The following is a 20,277-nucleotide window of genomic DNA, read 5'->3' as shown; positions in this document are numbered from 1 at the left end:
TGCCTTTGGCGGGGTGCCGAACCCGATGACTTCACTCCTTTCCCAACCTCCGATACGCCGTGGCATTACGGAGACGGTAGGGACCTCCGTCCATTGGCATGTGGTTGGCGTATCACATGGGACTCTTTCTCTCCCTCCCTCTCTCTACTGTGTAGTAGTAGGTCTCTCTGGAATCCGGCATCTGGAACGTCACGGCACAACAGCACCGCGCCGGGACGCATGACGGAGCCAACCAACCACCTTGCAATGTCCATTGAGCTATGTAGAGTAGAGCGTCATATCTTTACGGTGTACGCATTCAATCCACAACCCCCCCCGACAGCCACATCCAATGGCGCCGTTTCCCCAGGCCCGAACAGCGAACGGCTTCCACCCCGACCGGGGAGCCGTGGGCAGTCCTGGCCAGGTGGTGGGCAAACCAGACAACGGGGTCCGGGGCCGCCATGGGGGAAGGGCAGGGATTCACTCACCAGCCTACGGCCCCATGATCGGCCGGCCGCCGTGGCTTGGTGGAGGACGACCTGGATGACCAGGGCGGCGAGCGAGCTCGGCTTACCGAAGAGGTCGGGATCCCTAATCATTTTCGTCATGCCTCGTGCTCAATCCAAAGGGGGGGGGCGGGTTTCTTTTTATCTCGTGGCTTCCCTCCTCTCTCCGCATCCGGGCTATCTTTTTCTGACTATTTTATGTTTTTTTTTCTTTCCTCAACATAAAAAAGGGAGATCAGACGTGACACGGTATAGCACCCTCTTCAGAGCCCAACATCATCATCATCATCATCATCATCACTTAGGTAGTGGTAAGTCCGTCATCCACCGTCCTGCTCAGCGGCCTTCCCCCCCTCCCTTGGGACCCCCCTGAGTCTGGGACCTCGACGCGACACCGCCGCCGGCTTTCATTTGCGAGTTGCACCGAGGCCTGTTTTCGGCGCACTCCCGATCTTCCCGGCGGCCGACGTTTGACTCACCTGACCCAGCCCCCCCCCCCTCATCTTGGGTTGCTCGACTTATAACCGAGAGACACATGCTCACCAGTCGACAGATCCATTCATTCCTTGATCTCCATCCGTCCATCCCTCCTCAGAGACGCCCCCTCGCGCCAATTGCGTCGTACATCGCACACAGACCGCAGCCATGGCCAGCAAAGATTCCATCCTGCAGGGCGTCAACGTCCTCGGCCGCATTGAGCCGTCCCATAGCAAGATCCTGACCCCGGACGCCCTGGCCTTCCTCGCCCTCCTGCACCGCTCCTTCAACCCCACCCGCAAGGCCCTCCTCGAGCGCCGCAAGCTGCGCCAGGCCGAGCTCGACAAGGGCGCCCTTCCGGATTTCCTGCCCGAGACCAAGCACATCCGCGACGACCCCACATGGAAGGGCGCGCCGCCCGCCCCGGGCCTGGTCGACCGCCGCGTCGAGATCACGGGCCCTACCGACCGGAAGATGGTCGTCAACGCCCTGAACGCCGATGTCTGGACCTACATGGCCGATCTTGAGGGTACGTTTTTTTTGTTGCCGTTGTTGTTTTGTCGTTCTGTCTGTCTTGGCCTGGCCACGAGCGAGCGCTAATCCGTTCCCTTAGACTCGAGCGCCCCCACGTGGGCCAACATGATCAACGGCCAGGTGAACCTGTACGATGCCGTGCGCCGCCAGATCGACTTCAAGCAGGGCCAGAAGGAGTACAAGCTCCGCACCGACAGGACCCTGCCCACCCTGATCGTGCGCCCTCGCGGCTGGCACCTCGAGGAGAAGCACGTCACCGTCGACGGCGAGCCCATGTCGGGCTCCCTGTTCGACTTTGGCCTTTACTTTTACCACAACGCCTTCGAGACCATCAAGCGCGGCTTCGGCCCCTACTTTTACCTGCCCAAGATGGAGTCGCACCTCGAGGCCCGCCTCTGGAACGACGTCTTCAACCTCGCCCAGGACTACATCGGCATGCCCCGCGGCACCATCCGCGGCACCGTCCTCATCGAGACCATCCTGGCCGCCTTTGAGATGGAGGAGATCATCTACGAGCTGCGCGATCACAGCTCCGGCCTCAACTGCGGCCGCTGGGACTACATCTTCAGCGTCATCAAGAAGTTCCGCCAAAACTCCAACTTTGTGCTGCCCGACCGCGGCTCCGTGACCATGACGGTGCCGTTCATGGACGCCTATGTAAGCTCGCCGCAGCATTCCTCGCCTTGTTTATTTTTTTCCCTCTCCCGTGCTAACCGCATCTTCCTCCCTCTCCGACAGGTCAAGCTCCTGATCCAGACGTGCCACAAGCGCGGCGTGCACGCCATGGGCGGCATGGCGGCCCAGATCCCCATCAAGGACGACCCGGCGGCCAACGAGAAGGCCATGGAGGGCGTCCGCGCCGACAAGCTGCGCGAGGTGCGCGCCGGCCACGACGGCACCTGGGTCGCCCACCCGGCCCTGGCCTCCATCGCCTCCGAGGTCTTCAACAAGTACATGCCCACCCCGAACCAGCTCTTTGTGCGTCGCGAGGACGTCGAGATTGGCGCCAACGACCTGCTCAACATGAACGTCCCCGGCAAGATCACCGAGGAGGGCATCCGGAAGAACCTGGCCATCGGCCTGGGCTACATGGAGGCTTGGATCCGCGGCGTCGGTTGCGTGCCCATCAACTACCTCATGTTCGTCCCCCTCCCCCCCTTTCTTTTTTTCTTTGTCCGTTTCCCAGCCACACCAAACCACAAATGCTGACCGTGTTTCTTGTTTCCTTCTAGGGAGGACGCCGCTACCGCCGAGGTCTCGCGCAGCCAGCTCTGGCAGTGGGTGCGCCATGGCGTGACCACGGCCGAGGGCAAGCGCGTCGACAAGGCACTGGCCCTCAAGCTGCTCAAGGAGGAGGCCGACAAGCTGCTCGCCAAGGCCCCCGCCGGCAACAAGTACCACCTCGCCGCGCAGTACTTTGCCACGCAGGTGACGGGCGAGGACTACGCGGATTTCCTGACCTCGCTGCTGTACAACGAGATCACCTCGCCCGAGGGCGCCAAGGCGGCTGCTAAGCTTTAATTCGTGTCCGGTACGAGCCGAGGGAGGGAAGGTGGATGAGAGAGAATCACCTGGATCAATGGAGGAGGAATCCAGGGCGTGGGGGCCTGGAATGCGAAAGGCCCTGCCGGTGTTCATAAAAGACCAAAGTGTACACAACCTTTGCTGGGGTTGACTTGTTCTGTTTGTTTTTTTTTTTTCTTTTCTTTTCTTTTTTATTTCGTACTATCACGGGGAACTCGGTACAGGAAAATGCAAGCAACAATGAGCTTTTGTTCCAAGAATGGACACGAATCCATCCCCTGTGAATCTACAGGTACATCCAATAGTAACGGGCTTATTGCGTTCCAATCGGAAGGTTACCTAGGTACCTGAGACGCCCTTTTGCAAGCGGTCGCTGCAGGTTAACTTAGCTCAGGTACGTACTTACGGAGAACCGGCCTCTAGATTGTCGTCTTACAATGCCGTCTCTACCCGAATTCAGACGCTATCCGGCCTAGGTAACTTGGACAAGAATGCTGACACGCTGCTAACTGCAACTGGTTGCAACCGAGTCTCATGGAGAGCGTGGAATTTGAAACTACAAGCATGGCCACATACATCCATCTGCTCTCGATGTCGGCAGTGCGTCTTCTATGTAGGCACCTGGGAGATGGAGGGTGAAAAAGCTCAAAAAGAAAACACGGCATGTTCCTGCCGATCTGTTTTGAGGCTCCTTGTCCCGCACTCGGACGGGTGTAATCGGCAATCGGCTCTCCATGTCTTCTGCCTTTGCGTCTTGTCTTGGTTGATGCCGCCATTTGCCTGGTCATCTGCCCGGCTCACGGTCGGAGCTGGACGTCGGTGTGGGGACCGCTGTCAGTTGCCCCGCTGTGGGGCCAGAATGATGTTTTCCCTGTCAATTGGAACCTGTTTCGGGAAAGGCGTGACCGGGGGAGGGGGATCTTTTGCCTTTCGTCGATGCCGTCGATGCCCCGCCGTCGGGTCTTGGCGGAGTCCTCGTGTGGCTTGAGTCACGCAGGTCGTCATGACCCATGGACGGTTGCGGAAGAGAGCGAGGGAAAAAATGGTGGAAATCCGAGTCACCTAGGTATATACCTAGGTATTTTATTTGGCCGTCGATCGCCGGCCCGGGAGGATGAATGAGACGGCAGGGGGCCGTGCATGGCCTGTACCTACCTACCTATGTAGAACCCGACCCGACCTACAAGAAAGACGAGAGGAGTCTCCTGCGTAGGTGCTACGTCTCTCCAGGGGCAGCAGGACCAGGGGTGGCTTGACGTACGTTTCCATATGGACGTCGGTGGTCTGCCGGGCGGCAAAAAAAAATGAGGGGTTCCCGAAATCCAACCCCGCCACGGCCCGGCTCCCACGGCGTGGCGTGGCGTTTCTTGTGCTTGAAACGGCTCATAAAAAAAAAAAAAAAAAAAAAAAAAAACTTAACTCGAGGCAGTGAGAGCCCATCGCGTGGTGGCATGGAGGCGTGAACGATGGTGGGGCAAAAGTGCAGAAAGTCCGGGGACGTGGATTTCAAGCAAGGGGTCCGTTTTTTTGCTTTGGTTTCGCGAACCACTCCCTCATCCCTATGACTCAGGGTATTTTTTTTTCCCTCTGATGATCATTATTAGTAGCCGACGGCTTGCCTCCAAACCAACCATTGCAGATTGAGGTCACGTACTCCAAGACACCGAACCTTTTCCCTGTTCCTGGCACCTGCAGAAGCAGCCTTCCATACCCCCCCCCCCCCCCTCCTAGATACCGCCAAAAACGCCGAGAGAGTGAGAAGACAGAGAGAGCAAACTCTACCTCCACGCCGTCGTCTGTAATTTCTTGAACGCCTCCGGTCCCGGACCGAACCTGCCAAGATGCCCATGTCCGTCGGCCACCTACCTCGAGATTTCCCCCTCGCCCGGCACCAAGAAAACCTCCCATGCTGACCTGACGGCTGCTTCAGGCTCAAGGACCCGTCCAAGAAGTACAGGCCGTTCCCGCCCCTGCACCTCAAGGACCGCCAATGGCCAGACAAGACCATCACCAAGGCCCCGCGATGGCTGGCCACGGACCTTCGGGATGGCAACCAGAGCTTGGTTGACCCCATGGTACGCCATTACGACGCCTCTCTTTTTTTGTTCTTTCCTTTTTTTTTCCTTGGGGCCCACCGCCCCCAGAGCAGGACGCCCATGCTGACCCCGTACATTGCAGAACGGAGATCAGAAGTGGGAGTACTTTCGGATGCTGTGCGAGCTCGGGTACAAGGAGATCGAAGTGTCATTCCCCTCGGCGTCGCAGACCGACTTTGACTTCACCCGGAGACTCATAGAGACCCCGGGAGCCGTACCCGACGACGTCTGGCTGCAGGTCCTGTCTCCCTGCCGCGAGGACCTCATCCGCCGCACCATCCAGTCTCTCAAGGGCGCCAAGAAGGCCATCGTCCACATCTACCTTGCCACGAGCGAATGCTTCCGGAGGGTCGTCTTCAACTTCACCGAGGAGGAGAGCATCGAGCTGGCGGCCCGCTGCACCGCCCTGGTCCGGTCCCTGACCAAGGACGACCCCGCGCAGGCCGGCACCGAGTGGGCCTTTGAGTTCAGCCCCGAGACCTTCTCCGACACCGACCCCGACTTCGTCCTCCGCGTCTGCGAGGCCGTCAAGAAGGCCTGGGAGCCCACCGTCGAGAACCCCATCATCTTCAACCTGCCCGCCACCGTTGAGGTCGCCACCCCCAACATCTACGCCGACCAGGTCGAGTACTTTTGCCGCAACATCTCGGAGCGCGAAAAGATCTGCGTGTCCCTGCACCCGCACAACGACCGCGGCTGCGCCGTGGCGGCCGCCGAGCTGGCCCAGATGGCCGGCGCCGACCGCGTCGAGGGCTGCCTGTTCGGCAACGGCGAGCGCACCGGCAACGTCGACCTCGTCACCCTGGCCCTGAACCTCTACACCCAGGGCGTGTCCCCCAACGTCGACTTTTCGGATCTGGGCCGCGTCATCCGGGTCGTCGAGGAGTGCAACAAGATCGAGGTCCACCCCCGCGCGCCCTACGGCGGGTCCCTGGTGGTGTGCGCCTTCAGCGGGTCGCACCAGGACGCCATCAAGAAGGGCTTCCAGCTGCGCGAGAAGGAGGGCAAGGCGTACGACGACTACTGGCAGATCCCGTACCTGCCGCTCGATCCCAAGGACATCGGCCGCGACTACCAGGCCGTCATCCGCGTCAACTCGCAGTCCGGAAAGGGCGGCGCCGCCTGGATCATCCAGCAGAACCTGTACCTCGACCTGCCGCGCGGCCTGCAGATCGACTTTTCGCGCGTGGTGCAGGACCTGGCCGAGAAGAAGGGCCGCGAGCTGCTGCCCACCGAGATCTGCGACCTGTTCCGGCAGACCTACTCGCTCGGGCAGAACCGCCGCTTCAACCTGGTCGACTACAGCATCACGCCCGACCGGTCGACGTCGCCCGCCCCGCCCGAGCCGGGCAAGACGCAGGCCACGACCGGCCTGCGCCGCGTGTTCGAGGGCGTCGTGTCCATCGACGGCGTCGAGTTTAAGCTGCGCGGCCGCGGCAACGGCCCCATCTCGAGCCTGGTCAACGCCCTCCGCACCGTCAACATCGACCTGGACGTCCAGGACTACAAGGAGCACGCCGTCGGCCGCGGCCGCGACGTCAAGGCCGCCACCTACATCGAGTGCACGGCCGCCGGCACCAACAAGCGCGTCTGGGGCGTCGGTATCGACGCCGACGTGGTGCAGAGCTCCCTGTTTGCCCTGCTGAGCGCTGCGAGCCACGTAAGTTTTTTTTTTTTTTTTCTTTTTTTCTTTTTTCCTTTGTTGCTGGCTTTTGCCGCACCTTCCCTGCGTCCCGCATAGGCTGCAGAAACTAACATCATCGTCGAAACAGTTCACCCCCAGCCGCCCGGCAACCCCCCCGCAGGATGGTGCCGTCAACGCACAGGCGAACGGCACCGACCTCATCAACATCCTGGAGGCCAAGGCGGACGAGATGTAATGGGAGAGATGGAAGCGTGTATTTTGCAACGATCTGCTGCCTGGGAGACAGAAGTTATTTGCATACTGGGATATCGGGATCATCTAGGAAGAGGGAGGGTGGGAAACAAAAAGAAAAAACAAGAAAAATGAAAAACTGCGAGCATGCATATAGTAAGGTGCACGTTGCTGGGGGAAACAAAAAAAAGTCGGCTCGAGAGCTGCCGGATACCAGCCAATGTCGGAAAGGCAAAGCTGGTCCAACGACCGTATATGTATAGGTCAGGTCGCTAGCTACCTTATTTTTGTTATTGCGTTGGCATTGCATTGGTTTTACACCACACCTTTCTTGTCCCCTTGGCTCTCCTATGCGTCCCTTGGAGAGGCTCCATCGACTGACCAAGAGGTGAGGTAGATTGGGCGTTTATTAGGTTTCTACCTACCCACCACCATGGCTCCGGCCGGGTTTCACATGCAACAGGCCGCCGTTTCTTGGGTTGTGCCCGCTCATTCCCCTCGCATCACCACCACCGTTTGATCTCCATTCTTGGGGTGCAAGGGAAGTGGGGGATATACTAATAGCGAACATGACTCTCGCAACCCACCTGTACCTACCTCGTATGTAGCAGCGTGCCTATGGTTGATAGTAGACCTTTGGACAGGGAAGGGCAGGGTAGGAAGGGAGGGCTGCCTGAGAGCGAAAGCGGTTCTTCCTTGGTAGCCGACGACGGCCAGCCCGGGGAGCCGGGCCCCCCCCTCCGCCCGTCGTGAATGGACCGGATCTGCCGCCAAGAACCACACCGAAAGTCGTCTACTGTGTACATGCTTTTGTACATGGACGAAGCGGAACGCGCGCGCCCTGAGGAGGGAAATCCCCATGGAAATGTAAACGTACGTACGTACGTACTGTACGTACTGTACTATGTACGTGTACAGCGTGGGCGTAAGTACCTACCTTATGCGGGAGTCGCATATCGAATGCAACTTTGGACGCTCGAGGCGGTCAAGCCCCGTTGGTCCGTCCATCTCCGGTGTGGATGCGCTGCGTTGTGCTGCGCTGTGCTGTGGGCCGTGGGCCGTTATGGGCTGTGTGTGCTGGGTGCGGGATGGAGGGATGGATGATGATGGGTTGTTGTCCAGGCGGGCAGAGCCCGAGCAGGGTGGGATCCATGCCGGCTATGAGCCGCCCCACTGGGCAATACATGCGTACGCAGTACGCAGTAGGTCGGGTACCTGTAGACGGGAGTGTTGGCCCCAAGTCCGAGACTCCTAGGTCACAGGGGGGATCCTTCTCTGCCGTCCAATGTCCTCCCCCCATCTGGAAACGTTTCGGTTCCGGTTGGATGCCACATTGCCTCTTGACTCGGGTGCCTACTGGATACCTTGGGTACCAGGTAGGTAGGTAGCCAAGGTACCTAGGTAGGGAGGTAAGGTGGTAGGTAAGGTAGGTAGGGAGGAAATGCTTGGTCGTGGTGGAAATGTCCATACCGACCTCACGGCATTCAAGATCCGCATAGGGGGTTGAGATGTGCCAACCTCGTGTAGGTAGCGTAGCTTGGGTGCCAAAGGGGGGAGAAGAGGATGCATCCAGCGGCCTGCCTGAAGAATCACTGGCGTCTGTCTCGATGGTAGCACCCACCACCTCAGCCTTCCCGGGCGGCTACGAACTACGTAACATGACGCCGGCCACCAGGTTCGTGATGCTACACGGTGTGTCCACCGGAGAGCTGCCCGTCTGGGAGGCCTGCGTGGGCGGGAGGCGCCTAGGTGGATGCATTGAAGGGCCGGGCCTCCTATCCCGGCGGGCTGCAGTGGTGAGGGGCTGCCGTTTCAACGCGTAGCCCTACGGTCGTTGCGCTGGAATTCGCACGGTGCATCACTGCATCCTCCTTCAAAGAACGGACAGTGCGAATACGTGTATCCACCCAAGGCACGTCAGCCCTCATTCTCCCCCCCCCCCCTTCCCCCTGTTCGTCTGCCAACTACCTTGGGTGTCCTGCCAATCACGGCCTCGTCAACGTCCCCCGCGCCCGCAGCTCTGACTCTCGCATGCTTCAAAGACCGCTTCTTCTGCCTGCTTTTGGCTCTCGATTCATTCTTGGATTTGAGGAATCCAAGGCTTCCCCTGCATTTCTTTTTTTCTTTTTTTGTTTTTTTTTTTTTCTCTTCGCCACCTTCGCAGAAACTCTCAGTGCCATTCTTCTACACACTCTTTGTCAACGCCGGTTTTCCCCCCTCGGAGCATCAGCCAACCCTCAACCCTCTCTCTGGTTGTCGTGTCATTGCCTTCGTCGGTGCGGATCTGGCGGCATCCACAAAAAGCGCCCCAGCGCGGAACCTTCGATTGTTTTGACAAACAAAAAATTTGAACCCATCTGGGACCCGCACAACAACACAACAACAGCCCCTCGGCTGGCTTGCAGCCCCCTTCTGAACATTCTCTGACCCATACCAACACCTACCTTGACCTAACTCTAATACATTTTCCAACAACCACCGACTCTTCCAAGATCGCGTTTTTGTTCGCCGGTCCCGCACCAAAAGCCCTGCAGCCTATCCATCCTTCTTAGCGATTCAGCTTGCCCGCCAGAGCAGAGCCCCCTGTGGATCCGTCCCCCCGCCTTGTGTTCCACGCCAGACCCCCCCCCCCGACTTGGGACGACCGACGAGAGTCAACGCCCTTCTCCCTAGCAACGCTTTCTTCTCCCACTTTCTGAACAAACTACCCCCGCTTTCCAACTTCCTCTCCACGACCCCTCTGGCCGCACCATTCATAGAATCATCATGGAAGGCGCACCGGATATCAACACAGTCCTCACCAACTCGCTGAGTACCGGTCAGTAGTATTCTCCTGGCTTTTTCCTCCGGCGCCGTTGCGTCGTCGCCGGCGCAACCCGTCGTCGAGCGAAGCATGCAACCGCGTGCCACGTCTTGCTATCGCCGCTGCTAACCACCCCGCCCTTGCAGACGCGACTCTGCGAAACGCGGCCGAGCAGCAGCTCACCCACGCCGCCGAGACCAACTTTGTAAACCCTCCCCTTCTCCCTTCAAACCCCGCTTGGTTGTCCGCCTGGCCCGCGACTGACGTGGTTTTGATGGCTTGCAGTCCCAATACCTCCTCACACTCGTCGAAGCCCTCGCAAATGAGAACACGCAGGGTCATATCCGTGCCGCCGCCGGCATCGCCCTGAAGAACGCCTTCACGGCACGCGAGTTCGCGAGGCAAGCCGCGTTACAAGCGAAATGGCTCAACCAGACGGACCCAGAGATCAAGAAGCGCATCAAGCAGCTGGCCCTCGAGACCCTCGCGTCCACGAATGCCCAGGCCGGCCAGGCGACCGCCCAGGTCGTCGCGGCCATCGCCGTCATCGAGCTACCCCGCAACCAATGGCCCGAGCTCATGCACGCCCTCGTGCAAAACGTCAGCGAGGGCTCGCAACATCAGAAGCAGGCCTCCCTCACCACCATCGGCTTCATTTGCGAGGCCCAGGACGCCGAGCTCAGGGCCGCGCTGGTGAGCCACTCCAACGCCATCTTGACCGCCGTCGTGCAGGGCGCTCGCAAGGAAGAGCCCAACAATGAGGTCCGCCTCGCCGCCATCACGGCCCTCGGCGACTCGCTCGAGTTCGTCGGCAACAACTTCAAGCACGAGGGCGAGCGCAACTACATCATGCAGGTCGTGTGCGAGGCCACCCAGGCCCAGGACTCGCGGATACAGCAGGGCGCCTTTGGCTGCCTGAACCGCATCATGGCCCTCTACTACGACAACATGAGGTTCTACATGGAGAAGGCCCTCTTCGGCCTGACCCTCCTGGGCATGAAGAGCGAGGACGAGGACGTCGCCAAGCTGGCCGTCGAGTTCTGGAGCACCGTCTGCGAGGAGGAGCTGGCCATCGAGGACGACAACGCCCAGGTCGAGAGCTCCGACCAGATGCGGCCCATGTACGGCTTCGCTCGCATCGCCACCAACGAGGTCGTCCCGGTCCTGCTCAACCTGCTGACCAAGCAGGACGAAGACGCCTCCGACGACGAGTACAACATCTCGCGCGCCGCCTACCAGTGCCTGCAGCTCTACGCCCAGGCCGTCGGCAGCACCATCATCGCCCCCGTTCTCCAGTTCGTCGAGGCCAACCTGCGCCACGAGGACTGGCACTACAGGGATGCCGCCGTCTCCGCCTTCGGCGCCATCATGGACGGTCCCGAGGAGAGGGTGCTCGAGCCTTACGTCAAGTCGGGCATGCAGCCGCTCATCGCCATGATGGAGGACCCCTCGGTTCACGTTCGCGACTCGACCGCCTACGCGCTCGGCCGCATCACCGAGTCGTGCTCCGAGGCGATCGACCCCAACGTGCACCTCGAGCCGCTGATCCACCAGCTCTTCAACGGCCTGAACAACGCAAAGATGGCGGCCTCGTGCTGCTGGGCCCTGATGAACCTGGCCGAGCGCTTCGCCGGCGACTTCGGCGCCGCCCAGAACCCCCTGACCCCGCACTTCAAGGGCTGCGTCCACAACCTGCTGGCCTTGACGGGCCGCATGGACTGCGAGCCCTCGGTGCGCACCGCCGCGTACGAGGTCCTCAACGTGTTCGTGCAGACGTCCGCCAACGACAGCCTGGCCGACGTGGCGTCCCTCTCGACCGTTGTCTTGCAGCGCCTCGAGGAGACCCTGCCGCTGCAGCAGCAGGTGGTCAGCGTCGAGGACAGGATCATCCTCGAGGACATGCAGACCAGCCTTTGCACCGTCCTGCAGGCCACCATCCAGCGCCTCGACAAGGAGATCGCGCCCCAGGGCGACAGGATCATGCAGATCCTGCTGCAGATCCTCAGCACCGTCAACGGCAAGTCCAGCGTCCCCGAGTCCATCTTTGCCGTCATCAGCGGCCTGGCCAACGCCATGGAGGAGGAGTTTGTCAAGTACATGCAGGCCTTCACCCCCTTCCTCTTCAACGCCCTGGCCAACCAGGAGGAGCCGAGCCTGTGCTCGATGGCTATTGGCCTCGTCAGCGACATCACCCGCTCCCTGGGCGAGCGTAGCCAGCCGTACTGCGACGACTTTATGAATTATCTGCTCAACAACCTTAGGGTTCGTTCTCTCGTTCTCTCTCTCTCTCTCTCTCTCTCTCTCTCTCTCTCTCTCTTCCTCCCTCCCCTTGTTCGTTTCGCAAGTTCGAGGCTGCTGACGTTGTTTTCCAGAGCACCGCCCTTGCCAACCAGTTCAAGCCGGCCATTCTTCAATGCTTTGGCGATATTGCCGGCGCGATCGGCGGCCATTTCGAAAAGTACCTTGCCGTGGTTGCTCAAATACTGCAGCAGGCCGCGACCATCACCGCCGGCAGCGACGGCTCCTACGAGATGTTGGACTACGTCGTCTCGCTGCGTGAGGGTATTATGGATGCCTGGGGTGGTATCATTGGGGCGATGAAGTCCAGCGATAAGAGTATGCTTCCCCTGTCGCCGCGGGTTGTCGTTTTTTTTCTCAAGTTTGCTAACGTTTGTTTTCAGCCGGCATCCTCCAGCCTTTCGTCCCGTCGATTTTCGAGTTGCTCAACAGCATCGCTCACGATACCAACCGCAGCGAGGCGCTCATGCGGGCTTCGATGGGCGTTATTGGGTATGCGCACCCCGTTTTCCGGCCCGGATGGCCTTCCCGCTAACTCGAGACAGCGACCTTGCCGATGCCTATCCTAACGGTCAGCTCGCCGACGCTTTCCGTCAGGAGTGGGTCACGGCCATGATCAAGGAGACGCGCGGGAACCGCGAGTTCCAGGCCCGCACCATCGAGACGGCCCGCTGGGCAAGGGAACAGGTTAAGCGCCAGATTGGTGGTACTCAGACAGTGTTGTCGGCGGCGTGAGCCGTATCAGCCATCTCGTCCAGCGAGGTGTCGCCGCGCTGGAACCCCGCCACCAATCCGTTCGGGTCCCCCCCATCCCTTCCTGAAGCCCTCGGCGTCGTCTCGAGCGTGTGTGTGCGCGCGCGCGACATGGCTAGCAGGCATGCCCCAGCATGTTGCTATCACCATCCCCGTCTTCCCACTCCCACGCATGCACGCGCATCCGACGAGGACGACGACGAGAACGACGACGATGACGACATCACGCAGCACAACACAGCACGGCAGACCATCCCAACGCGACCCAGGACACAACACGAGATGCACAGATAATGTGTATATAGACCCCCTTGAATTCTACACAGCATACCCTTCCCCTAGACGTCACTACACTCTACACATTTCTTTCTCCCTGGCGCCCGTCATACCCCCTTCATCTTCTTCCTCTTCTCTGGCTGCTGGCATGTCCATTTTTCCCCGGTCTATTGTTTTGTCTTTTCTTTCCTCCACGGGATATCACGTATTGGGATGAGGATAGAGAGAGAGAGAGAAGGAGAGGCTTCCATGTCATGTACTGTTCCATGCTTCTAGGATGTTAGAGGCGTGAGGACAAAAACACCATCTTGTAGACTTTGAAAACAACACCGTATCATTACCCCCCCTTACTACCACCTACCTACCTGCCTACCTACTTAACCTACCTACACGCATGACTCCTATCTGCGCATCTCCGTTGATCTCATCATGCCGATGACCCTACGACCCATACGAACCTTACAACCCACACCCACCACCCTTAGGCGTCTGAAGCCTTGCAAAGAAGATGGCAGGCACGGGCGAGGCGTGCTGAATGAAAAGTTGAAGTTGAAGAAGCTTCATGTTTTTTTTTTTTTTTTTTCTTTTTTTGCTTTTTTGCGTGACGTTGGAAGAAACCTATTGGTGGGCTGGGAGAGACGGTGGGAATTTCATCAATTCGCTGCAAACGTGGGGCCAATGGGGCCAGCCAACGAGAGCTCTCTGCCTGTGGTGAAGCTGCTCCTGGCGTTCAGGAAGCTCCGCTGCATTTCGGAGGCTCGACAAAACGCGTCTTGAACCCCCTGGAGCGCACCGTGTTGAGCGTGTGGTCCCCCACCCCCCCCTTTGCGGCATTCCCTTGGGAAAAAGCAAAGTGATCCACGAACACAAGGTCCCTTAGCGTCAGGCCTGCAGGCGGGCAGCGAACGCTGACTCAATCCCAGGTCTTGCAGCGAACCTGCCGCGCCAGGGCTGTCTCGGGCTCTCCGTGCCTCTCCACAGAGAGAACAAGAAGCCTTGGTGTGTTGCTTTTTCCATTCCAAGAAACCCCATGTCTCACTCCAAGAGCAGACTTCTTGAAGGGTGGCCTGATCTCTGCGTGCTCGTGGGTCCTTGCCGACACATGCGTACCCGTTGAATGTCTTAGCCACGGAAAGATCCCGACGGTGTAAGGATGCGTTTGTAGTAGTCCATCCTTTGTGTCATACGTAGTTGGTGGTTACTTGCTGTGTATAGTAAGGAGAAGGTTGGTGGCGAGGCGAACTATGGAGATGGATGCGGGTTGGGTGCTTGATCTGCCCAACCCAAAGGGTACTGCGGGTTGGGCGAGCCTGATGGCGTGGTTGGGCTAGGTACCTTTGCCGGTCGGGGCGGGTTGGCGTGGGAAGGCTGATGATTACCAACTATCTTCCAGTACGTGGTGGAAATGCAGGGTCTGGGTTCGGGGTTTGGAGTGTGGGAGGAGCAGGAGGAACATCAGGGGGATGAAGAGGAGAAGGAGGTGGTAACGGTGGTGGTGGTGGTTGTGGTGGTGACGGTGGTGATGGTGGTGGCGGTGGTGTGAGCTGGGGCGCTCCATCCAATCTACGGAGCACTGCGTACACTACCCCCCCCCCCTCTGGGGTGTTGGCAGGCCATAATTAGGCCAGAGACATGCATACCCTTCGGGTACGTATCGCGTCCAAACCCCGGGAGCTCGACGATCAGATCGAGCAAGCGAGGTATGGTATATAGCTAACTATCGACAGATGCAACAAACAAGCTCTTTCGGGATCTCCGATGCCCCGGATGTCAGGTCGTCTGGGCTGGATCGTGCAAGGCTGAGCGAGGTGGCTCCCGCGGCTGACAGCCGGATGGTGAAGCACCCAACAAGGGGGACCAGGGGGGGGGACCAAACAGCTTCCCACCCTCTTGGGCTCTGTTTGGATGAAAGCTGCGCGCGTCCGCTACCGCGGCGTCTTCTCCTTGCCTCCAGCCCCATCCCCATCCCCCATCCCTCCCACGCGCACCCCGGCGTTCCGCCTGGAACACCGGCCGCCGCCGTACATATTATAGAAAGCCGCGCCCGGCGCCCAGATACATAACATCGGTACGCGGTGCAGACTCGACAGGCTTGCGACAGGCTTGCATCGATTGGGCGCGGATAGGTATGGGGGATTGATTGACTTGCCAGCATCAACCTGCCCGCCCCACTTGACGCCGGGGGGGCTTGCGCCAGCAACGAGGCCCTTCTCTTCGCTGAACGTTTTGCATGAGAGCCTGCTGCCAGGCGGCGCCCTCGGTGCGGTGCGAGAGATATCCCGGGTTTCCCAGTACCTAGACGCTCCGGGTTTTCTCCCAAGACATTTTGGTTTTCTAGTTTTCTTTTCGTTTTTTTGTTCTGTCTTTCAATTGGCGCGCGGCTCCGCCCCGCCGCGGTTCAGTCGTCCTCACGCGTGCAATACCTACCCCCCTTGGAAATCTCTCTCGCCTGAACGACGCCGGCAGCGGCGGTTCCGGCGGCGGCAACAACAACAACGACGACGACGACGACGACGAAGATAACGACGACAACGGTGATGACGACAGCGACGACAACGAGAATGACGAATAGCCCTTTGTTTTCCTCTCCACCTGTATATCTTGGTCTACCCGCGCCGCTTTGCGCGAAAGCTAAGCTCGGAGTAGAAGCAGAAATGGAGACGTCATTGCCGCAGCTATCGGTGCCGGCGCCTCCCCTGCTAGCGCGCGAGCACGCCGGTACAGTGCCACCGCCACAACAGCAACAGCACCACCACCACCACCCTCAACACCACCATCACCACCAAACGAACCCCCACCCGGAGGCACAGCAGGTACAGCAGCAGGTACTTCAACAACAACAACAACAGCAACAACAACAACAACCCATCGTCCGGCGCAGAGCCCCGATCGCGTGTCGAAGGTGCGTACGCCTGTCTGAGATGTCAAACCAGGAGTGGTATATGCCTTGCATGCGCATCACAGAGTGCGTCGGAGCGGATCTCATCCGACTGCCTGCCCGGGCCGGTGGTGCGAATGGGGGCTCCCGTTCCTCCACCGAACCCCCTTTCGTCTCCCAGGTGGCTTGCCTGCCGGCCAGCCGGCCACCCATCCCAACCGTCCTCGACAGGCCAATAGAGAATCCTGGTTCTGACACCAGGTTATCAGATGCCGCCGCATGAGGAGCAAATGCCAACACGAAAAGGCACGGCCACCCTGTCGAGCATGCCTCGAAGCCGGCCTGACCGCGGCTGAGTGGTGAGCACTTTCGGTTTCTTTTCTTGTCCCTCCTCTCGACGTTCGCATCAGGTGTTCCCTCCCCCTCCCCCGCCCCCGGTCCTAGTAGACCTTGCCCCAAATCCTCATCCTTTCCCCCCTTGGTACCATAGGATGCTGACGTCGAGGCTGGGACCTGAAGCGAGTTCCCCAAACGCGGCCAGCCTGACCAGGACCGGGAGTACCGCCATCCCCGGGTCAGAGCCGACAAGACCAAGCGGCCCGAACACGCCAAAACCTCCCGCTCCGCGACGGACATTGCCGGGGCCTCGCTGACCGAGGCCGCCGCCGCGGTCAAGCCGGGCGAGGAATGGTCCCTTCTCCCCCCGCTGAACGAGATCATCGAGGCTGTCAACCAATTCACGCGCCACTACTTCCAGCTGGGCTTCATCCCGAAGCAGCTCTTCCCCGAGCGCCTGCGGACTCACCACCACCGAGTCAGCCCCTTCTTCCTCCTCGGCATCCTCAGCGTCTCGGCCCGCCTGACGCCCTCGTTGGTCCGCCGCTTCGACAGCGCCGTCAAGGCGTCCGAGACGTTTATGGAGCGCGCCTCGGCCGTTGCCCAGAACGAAATCTACAAAGAGCCCACCCTGGAGCGATGCCAGGCGTTTTATCTGCTCAGCCTCGCCCAGCAGGGAAGCGGGTTACGGCATAAGAGCGCGGTAGGTACATCGCCGTCATGAGCCGGCATGCCTGTGCCTCCTCCCCTCGCTTGTTTTCCTCTCCCGCCGCCTGACACCCATGGCGTCCTAGATGAACATGGCCATCGCGATGCGTATGGCCACCTCGATGCAGCTACACCGGGAAGAGACGTACGCCATCACGGACCCCAGCCCCGAGCTTATCCTGCGGGCCGAATCCGCCCGAAGAACCCTGTGGATGCTTCACAGCCAAGACAACCTTCACTCCAGCCCCCAGGCCCCCGTCTCCCTTTCGGCAAGCGACATCACGGCCCTCCTCCCATGCGACGAGGCCGACTTTGCCAACGCACGGCAGCCAAAGTCCAGGGCGGCCCTCGAGGGCACGCCTCCGGCGATCGAGAACCCGGCCCTGGTCGCCGACCCGGAGCGGTCTCTGTTCGCCGCCCTCATCCAGGCCCACCAGCACTGGGGCATCATCTACCGACGCGCCGTCAGCCACCGCCGCAGGCCTAGGCCGTGGGAACCCGACAGCGAGTTTGCCAAGACGCTGCGTAGGCTTGAGGAGTGGGAGGCGAACCTCCCCGCGAGCTTCCGCTGGGATGCCGAGAATCTGAACAAGTATAAGCGCGAGGGCCTGGACTTGGTGCGTTGGTTTGGTCTCGGCGAGCGTGGCGGCGTGGCGAAGGGCTGACGGTTGGATATCGGACACAGGGCTATCTCGGCGTCACCATGATCCCTCGCCTGTGCAATCTTGTCATTCGCAAGGCGTATCTGCCCGAGTACGCACCCCTCCGCCCTTGGACCGAGCCTCTCCCCACCGGCGCTGGCTAACGGGCTTGCAGAATGATATCCCGCGACCACAAGGATTCCAGCCAGACGGCCTTCTGGGCCGACATGGCGCACAGGCTCTTTTGGAACGTCCTGTACCTGTATCAGCAGATAGAGACCCACTACGGCGGCAAGACCCCGGAGGAGGGACCTGGCGCGCAGATGGCTGTGAGTTGACTTGCGATGCATGCGATGCTGCTGCGGGCGTCGGCGACTGAGACGGAGTTCCGGACAGGCATTTTGCGTTTACACCTGCGGCTTCCTGGCTTGCTATCCGTGCAAGTTTCCAGAGCGTACGTCCTTCCTGCGGTACACGTCATCGCATCACGCGCGAATAATGCCTAACAGGGAGAGCTTCAGTGTGTCCCCCCAGCGTAATTTCACCGAACGATGCCCTCACCATAGTACAGCGGATGCTTCGTATCCTGAGAGAGGCCAAGACGATATGGCCCCTGGCCTCTCGGTGGTACGACCATCTGGTGCGCTTCTACACCTCCGAGGGCGCCACGGCGGCCGGAGGGGAGGGTAGCATGGCCGACGGTGTAGGTGGATGATGACCGATGAAGCGAGAAGGCGGCGTTCTAACTCTTTCGCAGCAAGAAGTGATTCCCCACGTCCTGCACCCCGAATCTGAGCCTGAGCCTGACCCTGAGCACAAGCGCAAACCGGAATGCCCTCCAGCGACAACATCGACCGACCTTCAGCAAACCGGCATGCTTACCCCAGACGAATCCAAGGACGTCCGGCCCGAACCCCATCACCGCCGCTCTCACCTGACCCAACAACAACAACAACAACAACAACAGCAGCAGCAGCAACAAAAACAACAACAACAACAATTACAGCAACAACAACAAGAATTACAGCAGCAGCAGCAACAACAACAGCAACAGCAGCAGCAGCAGCAGCAGCAGCAACGACGGCAGCCGCCGCCGCCACCGCCGCCGCTGTCGAGCATGCCGCTTCTGGCCATGGCTCAACAGCCTGTTGCCACCATGTACGCCGACCCCAACCTTCACGCAGCGGCGGCGGCAGCCGCCGCCGCCGTCGTCACCCATGCCCAACTATCCACGCCCACCATGTCCCCTCAAAGCATCATACGTTCCCACGGGCCCGTGCCTCCGCATGATCTGGCTGGAGCGCACAGCGCGATGCCACCACCGGCCTCGGTGACGACAGTGGCGGCGGCTGCGGCGGCGGCAGCCGCCGCCGCAGCCGCCGCCACGGCCGGGCCCAGACAGCAGCGCTCTGAGGGCCTAGAGCTTCCCCTCGAGGCCTTCGACGCCGGCGCGGCAACAGCAGCCACCGGACAACCACCGATCCCGGTCACCGTCTCCGGGCCCGGCGACCCGCCTGCGCAGCCGTCGCCACCGCCGCCGCAGCTGTACGGCCCGCACCCGCACCCGCACCCGCACCCTCACCCTCACCCTCACCCGCACCCTCACCCGCACCCTCACCCGCACCCTCACGCAGCGCCGCATCCGACCGCCTATGCGCCGTCGACGCAAGGGCTCCCCGCACCCCCGCCACCGCAGCAGCAGCAGCACATGCATGCTCACCCGCAGGCCATGCTGGCAGCGACGCTGAACGACGGGTACGAACACGAGCTCGGGTTCTACATGTCGGATGGAATATCGGCGGAGGCGGCGGGGGCGGTGGGGGCGGTGGGGGCGGCGACGATGGTGCTGGGGCAGGGGAGCTGGGCCGGGGGGCCGGGGCTGTATGGTTATTAATGACGGTGAGGAGGGAGGGAGGGGGCCTATCCTAGGTTCGCGAGGTGTGTGTGTGTGTGTGTGTAGGTAGGGAGGTGTGGCAATGTTGGGAGGGCCGGAGGGAGCTGGATAGGCAGGCAGGCAGGCAGTCAGTCAGTCAGTCAGGCGGACAGACAGACAGAAGGGTATCGCGCTCGGACAACTTCATGCCTGTTTGTTTTTTTCTTGTTTGTCTGCCAGCCCGGCCAGATCTTTTCGTCCTGCATGTTATATTTTTGCAGGTGGCCCTATATCCCTGCATGGGTCCGTTTTATCTTGCCTTGGCTAGGCACCAGGGCATAGACCATGGGTTGGCTTGGATAGCCAGCGGCATGGTGGGCTTGGGGGTTTCAAGCCTGTGACTGAGGACATGTACGAGGATTTCACGCGGAGTAGTTATTATACCATGGGGTACCATAGCAGGGAGTTGGAGCATGGTCAGAAGAAGGAGTGGCTTGGGCGGCGTCGGTTTTGCCTGGTTTGAGACCAGCTTGTCTAGATAGTCAATGGAAGATGCCCAGACGGATGATGCGAGAATAGTTGTTCTTGTAGGATGACCCTTTTTTTCTTCTTTTTTTTCTTTTGACAACCTGAGCTTGTCATGCTTCTCTCTCTCTCTCTCTGTGTGTGTGTGGGTGAGCGGGAGAGCATGTAATTACATAGTATGTGCTGAGGTA

At 60.0% G+C, this 20,277-nt stretch overlaps 4 protein-coding genes across 4 annotated transcripts; all 4 read left to right on the top strand.

Moving 5' to 3' along the window:
• Nucleotides 1-1,133: 1,133 nt before the first annotated feature.
• On the top strand, nucleotides 1,134-3,020 carry VTJ83DRAFT_1667 (uncharacterized protein; the record flags this gene model as incomplete). The annotated part of the gene is made up of 4 exons (XM_071007851.1): nucleotides 1,134-1,494; nucleotides 1,579-2,156; nucleotides 2,238-2,638; nucleotides 2,732-3,020. 4 exons carry the CDS (start codon nucleotides 1,134-1,136, stop codon nucleotides 3,018-3,020), a joined length of 1,629 nt encoding a protein of 542 aa, XP_070868207.1.
• A 1,844-nt stretch (nucleotides 3,021-4,864) lies between these two features.
• Nucleotides 4,865-6,999, top strand: VTJ83DRAFT_1666 (uncharacterized protein; the record flags this gene model as incomplete). Its single annotated transcript, XM_071007850.1, has 4 exons — nucleotides 4,865-4,872; nucleotides 4,954-5,098; nucleotides 5,202-6,779; nucleotides 6,892-6,999. The coding sequence occupies 4 exons, from the start codon at nucleotides 4,865-4,867 to the stop codon at nucleotides 6,997-6,999; spliced, it is 1,839 nt and encodes a 612-aa protein (XP_070868206.1).
• Nucleotides 7,000-9,761: 2,762 nt separating this feature from the next.
• On the top strand, nucleotides 9,762-12,831 carry VTJ83DRAFT_1665 (uncharacterized protein; the record flags this gene model as incomplete). The annotated part of the gene is made up of 6 exons (XM_071007849.1): nucleotides 9,762-9,813; nucleotides 9,945-10,003; nucleotides 10,084-12,060; nucleotides 12,171-12,414; nucleotides 12,480-12,588; nucleotides 12,642-12,831. 6 exons carry the CDS (start codon nucleotides 9,762-9,764, stop codon nucleotides 12,829-12,831), a joined length of 2,631 nt encoding a protein of 876 aa, XP_070868205.1.
• A 2,831-nt stretch (nucleotides 12,832-15,662) lies between these two features.
• VTJ83DRAFT_1664 (uncharacterized protein) lies at nucleotides 15,663-19,582 on the top strand (the record flags this gene model as incomplete). Its single annotated transcript, XM_071007848.1, has 9 exons — nucleotides 15,663-16,027; nucleotides 16,273-16,362; nucleotides 16,523-17,042; nucleotides 17,134-17,664; nucleotides 17,733-17,800; nucleotides 17,864-18,017; nucleotides 18,085-18,142; nucleotides 18,210-18,391; nucleotides 18,446-19,582. 9 exons carry the CDS (start codon nucleotides 15,663-15,665, stop codon nucleotides 19,580-19,582), a joined length of 3,105 nt encoding a protein of 1,034 aa, XP_070868204.1.
• Nucleotides 19,583-20,277: the final 695 nt, after the last annotated feature.

This window comes from Remersonia thermophila, chromosome 2 (assembly GCF_042764415.1).
Source record: "Remersonia thermophila strain ATCC 22073 chromosome 2, whole genome shotgun sequence".
NCBI classification, from domain to species: Eukaryota; Fungi; Ascomycota; class Sordariomycetes; order Sordariales; family Chaetomiaceae; genus Remersonia; species Remersonia thermophila.
The sequence above is the reverse complement of the archived record's forward strand: the minus strand, read 5'-3'. Positions and strand labels throughout refer to the sequence as shown.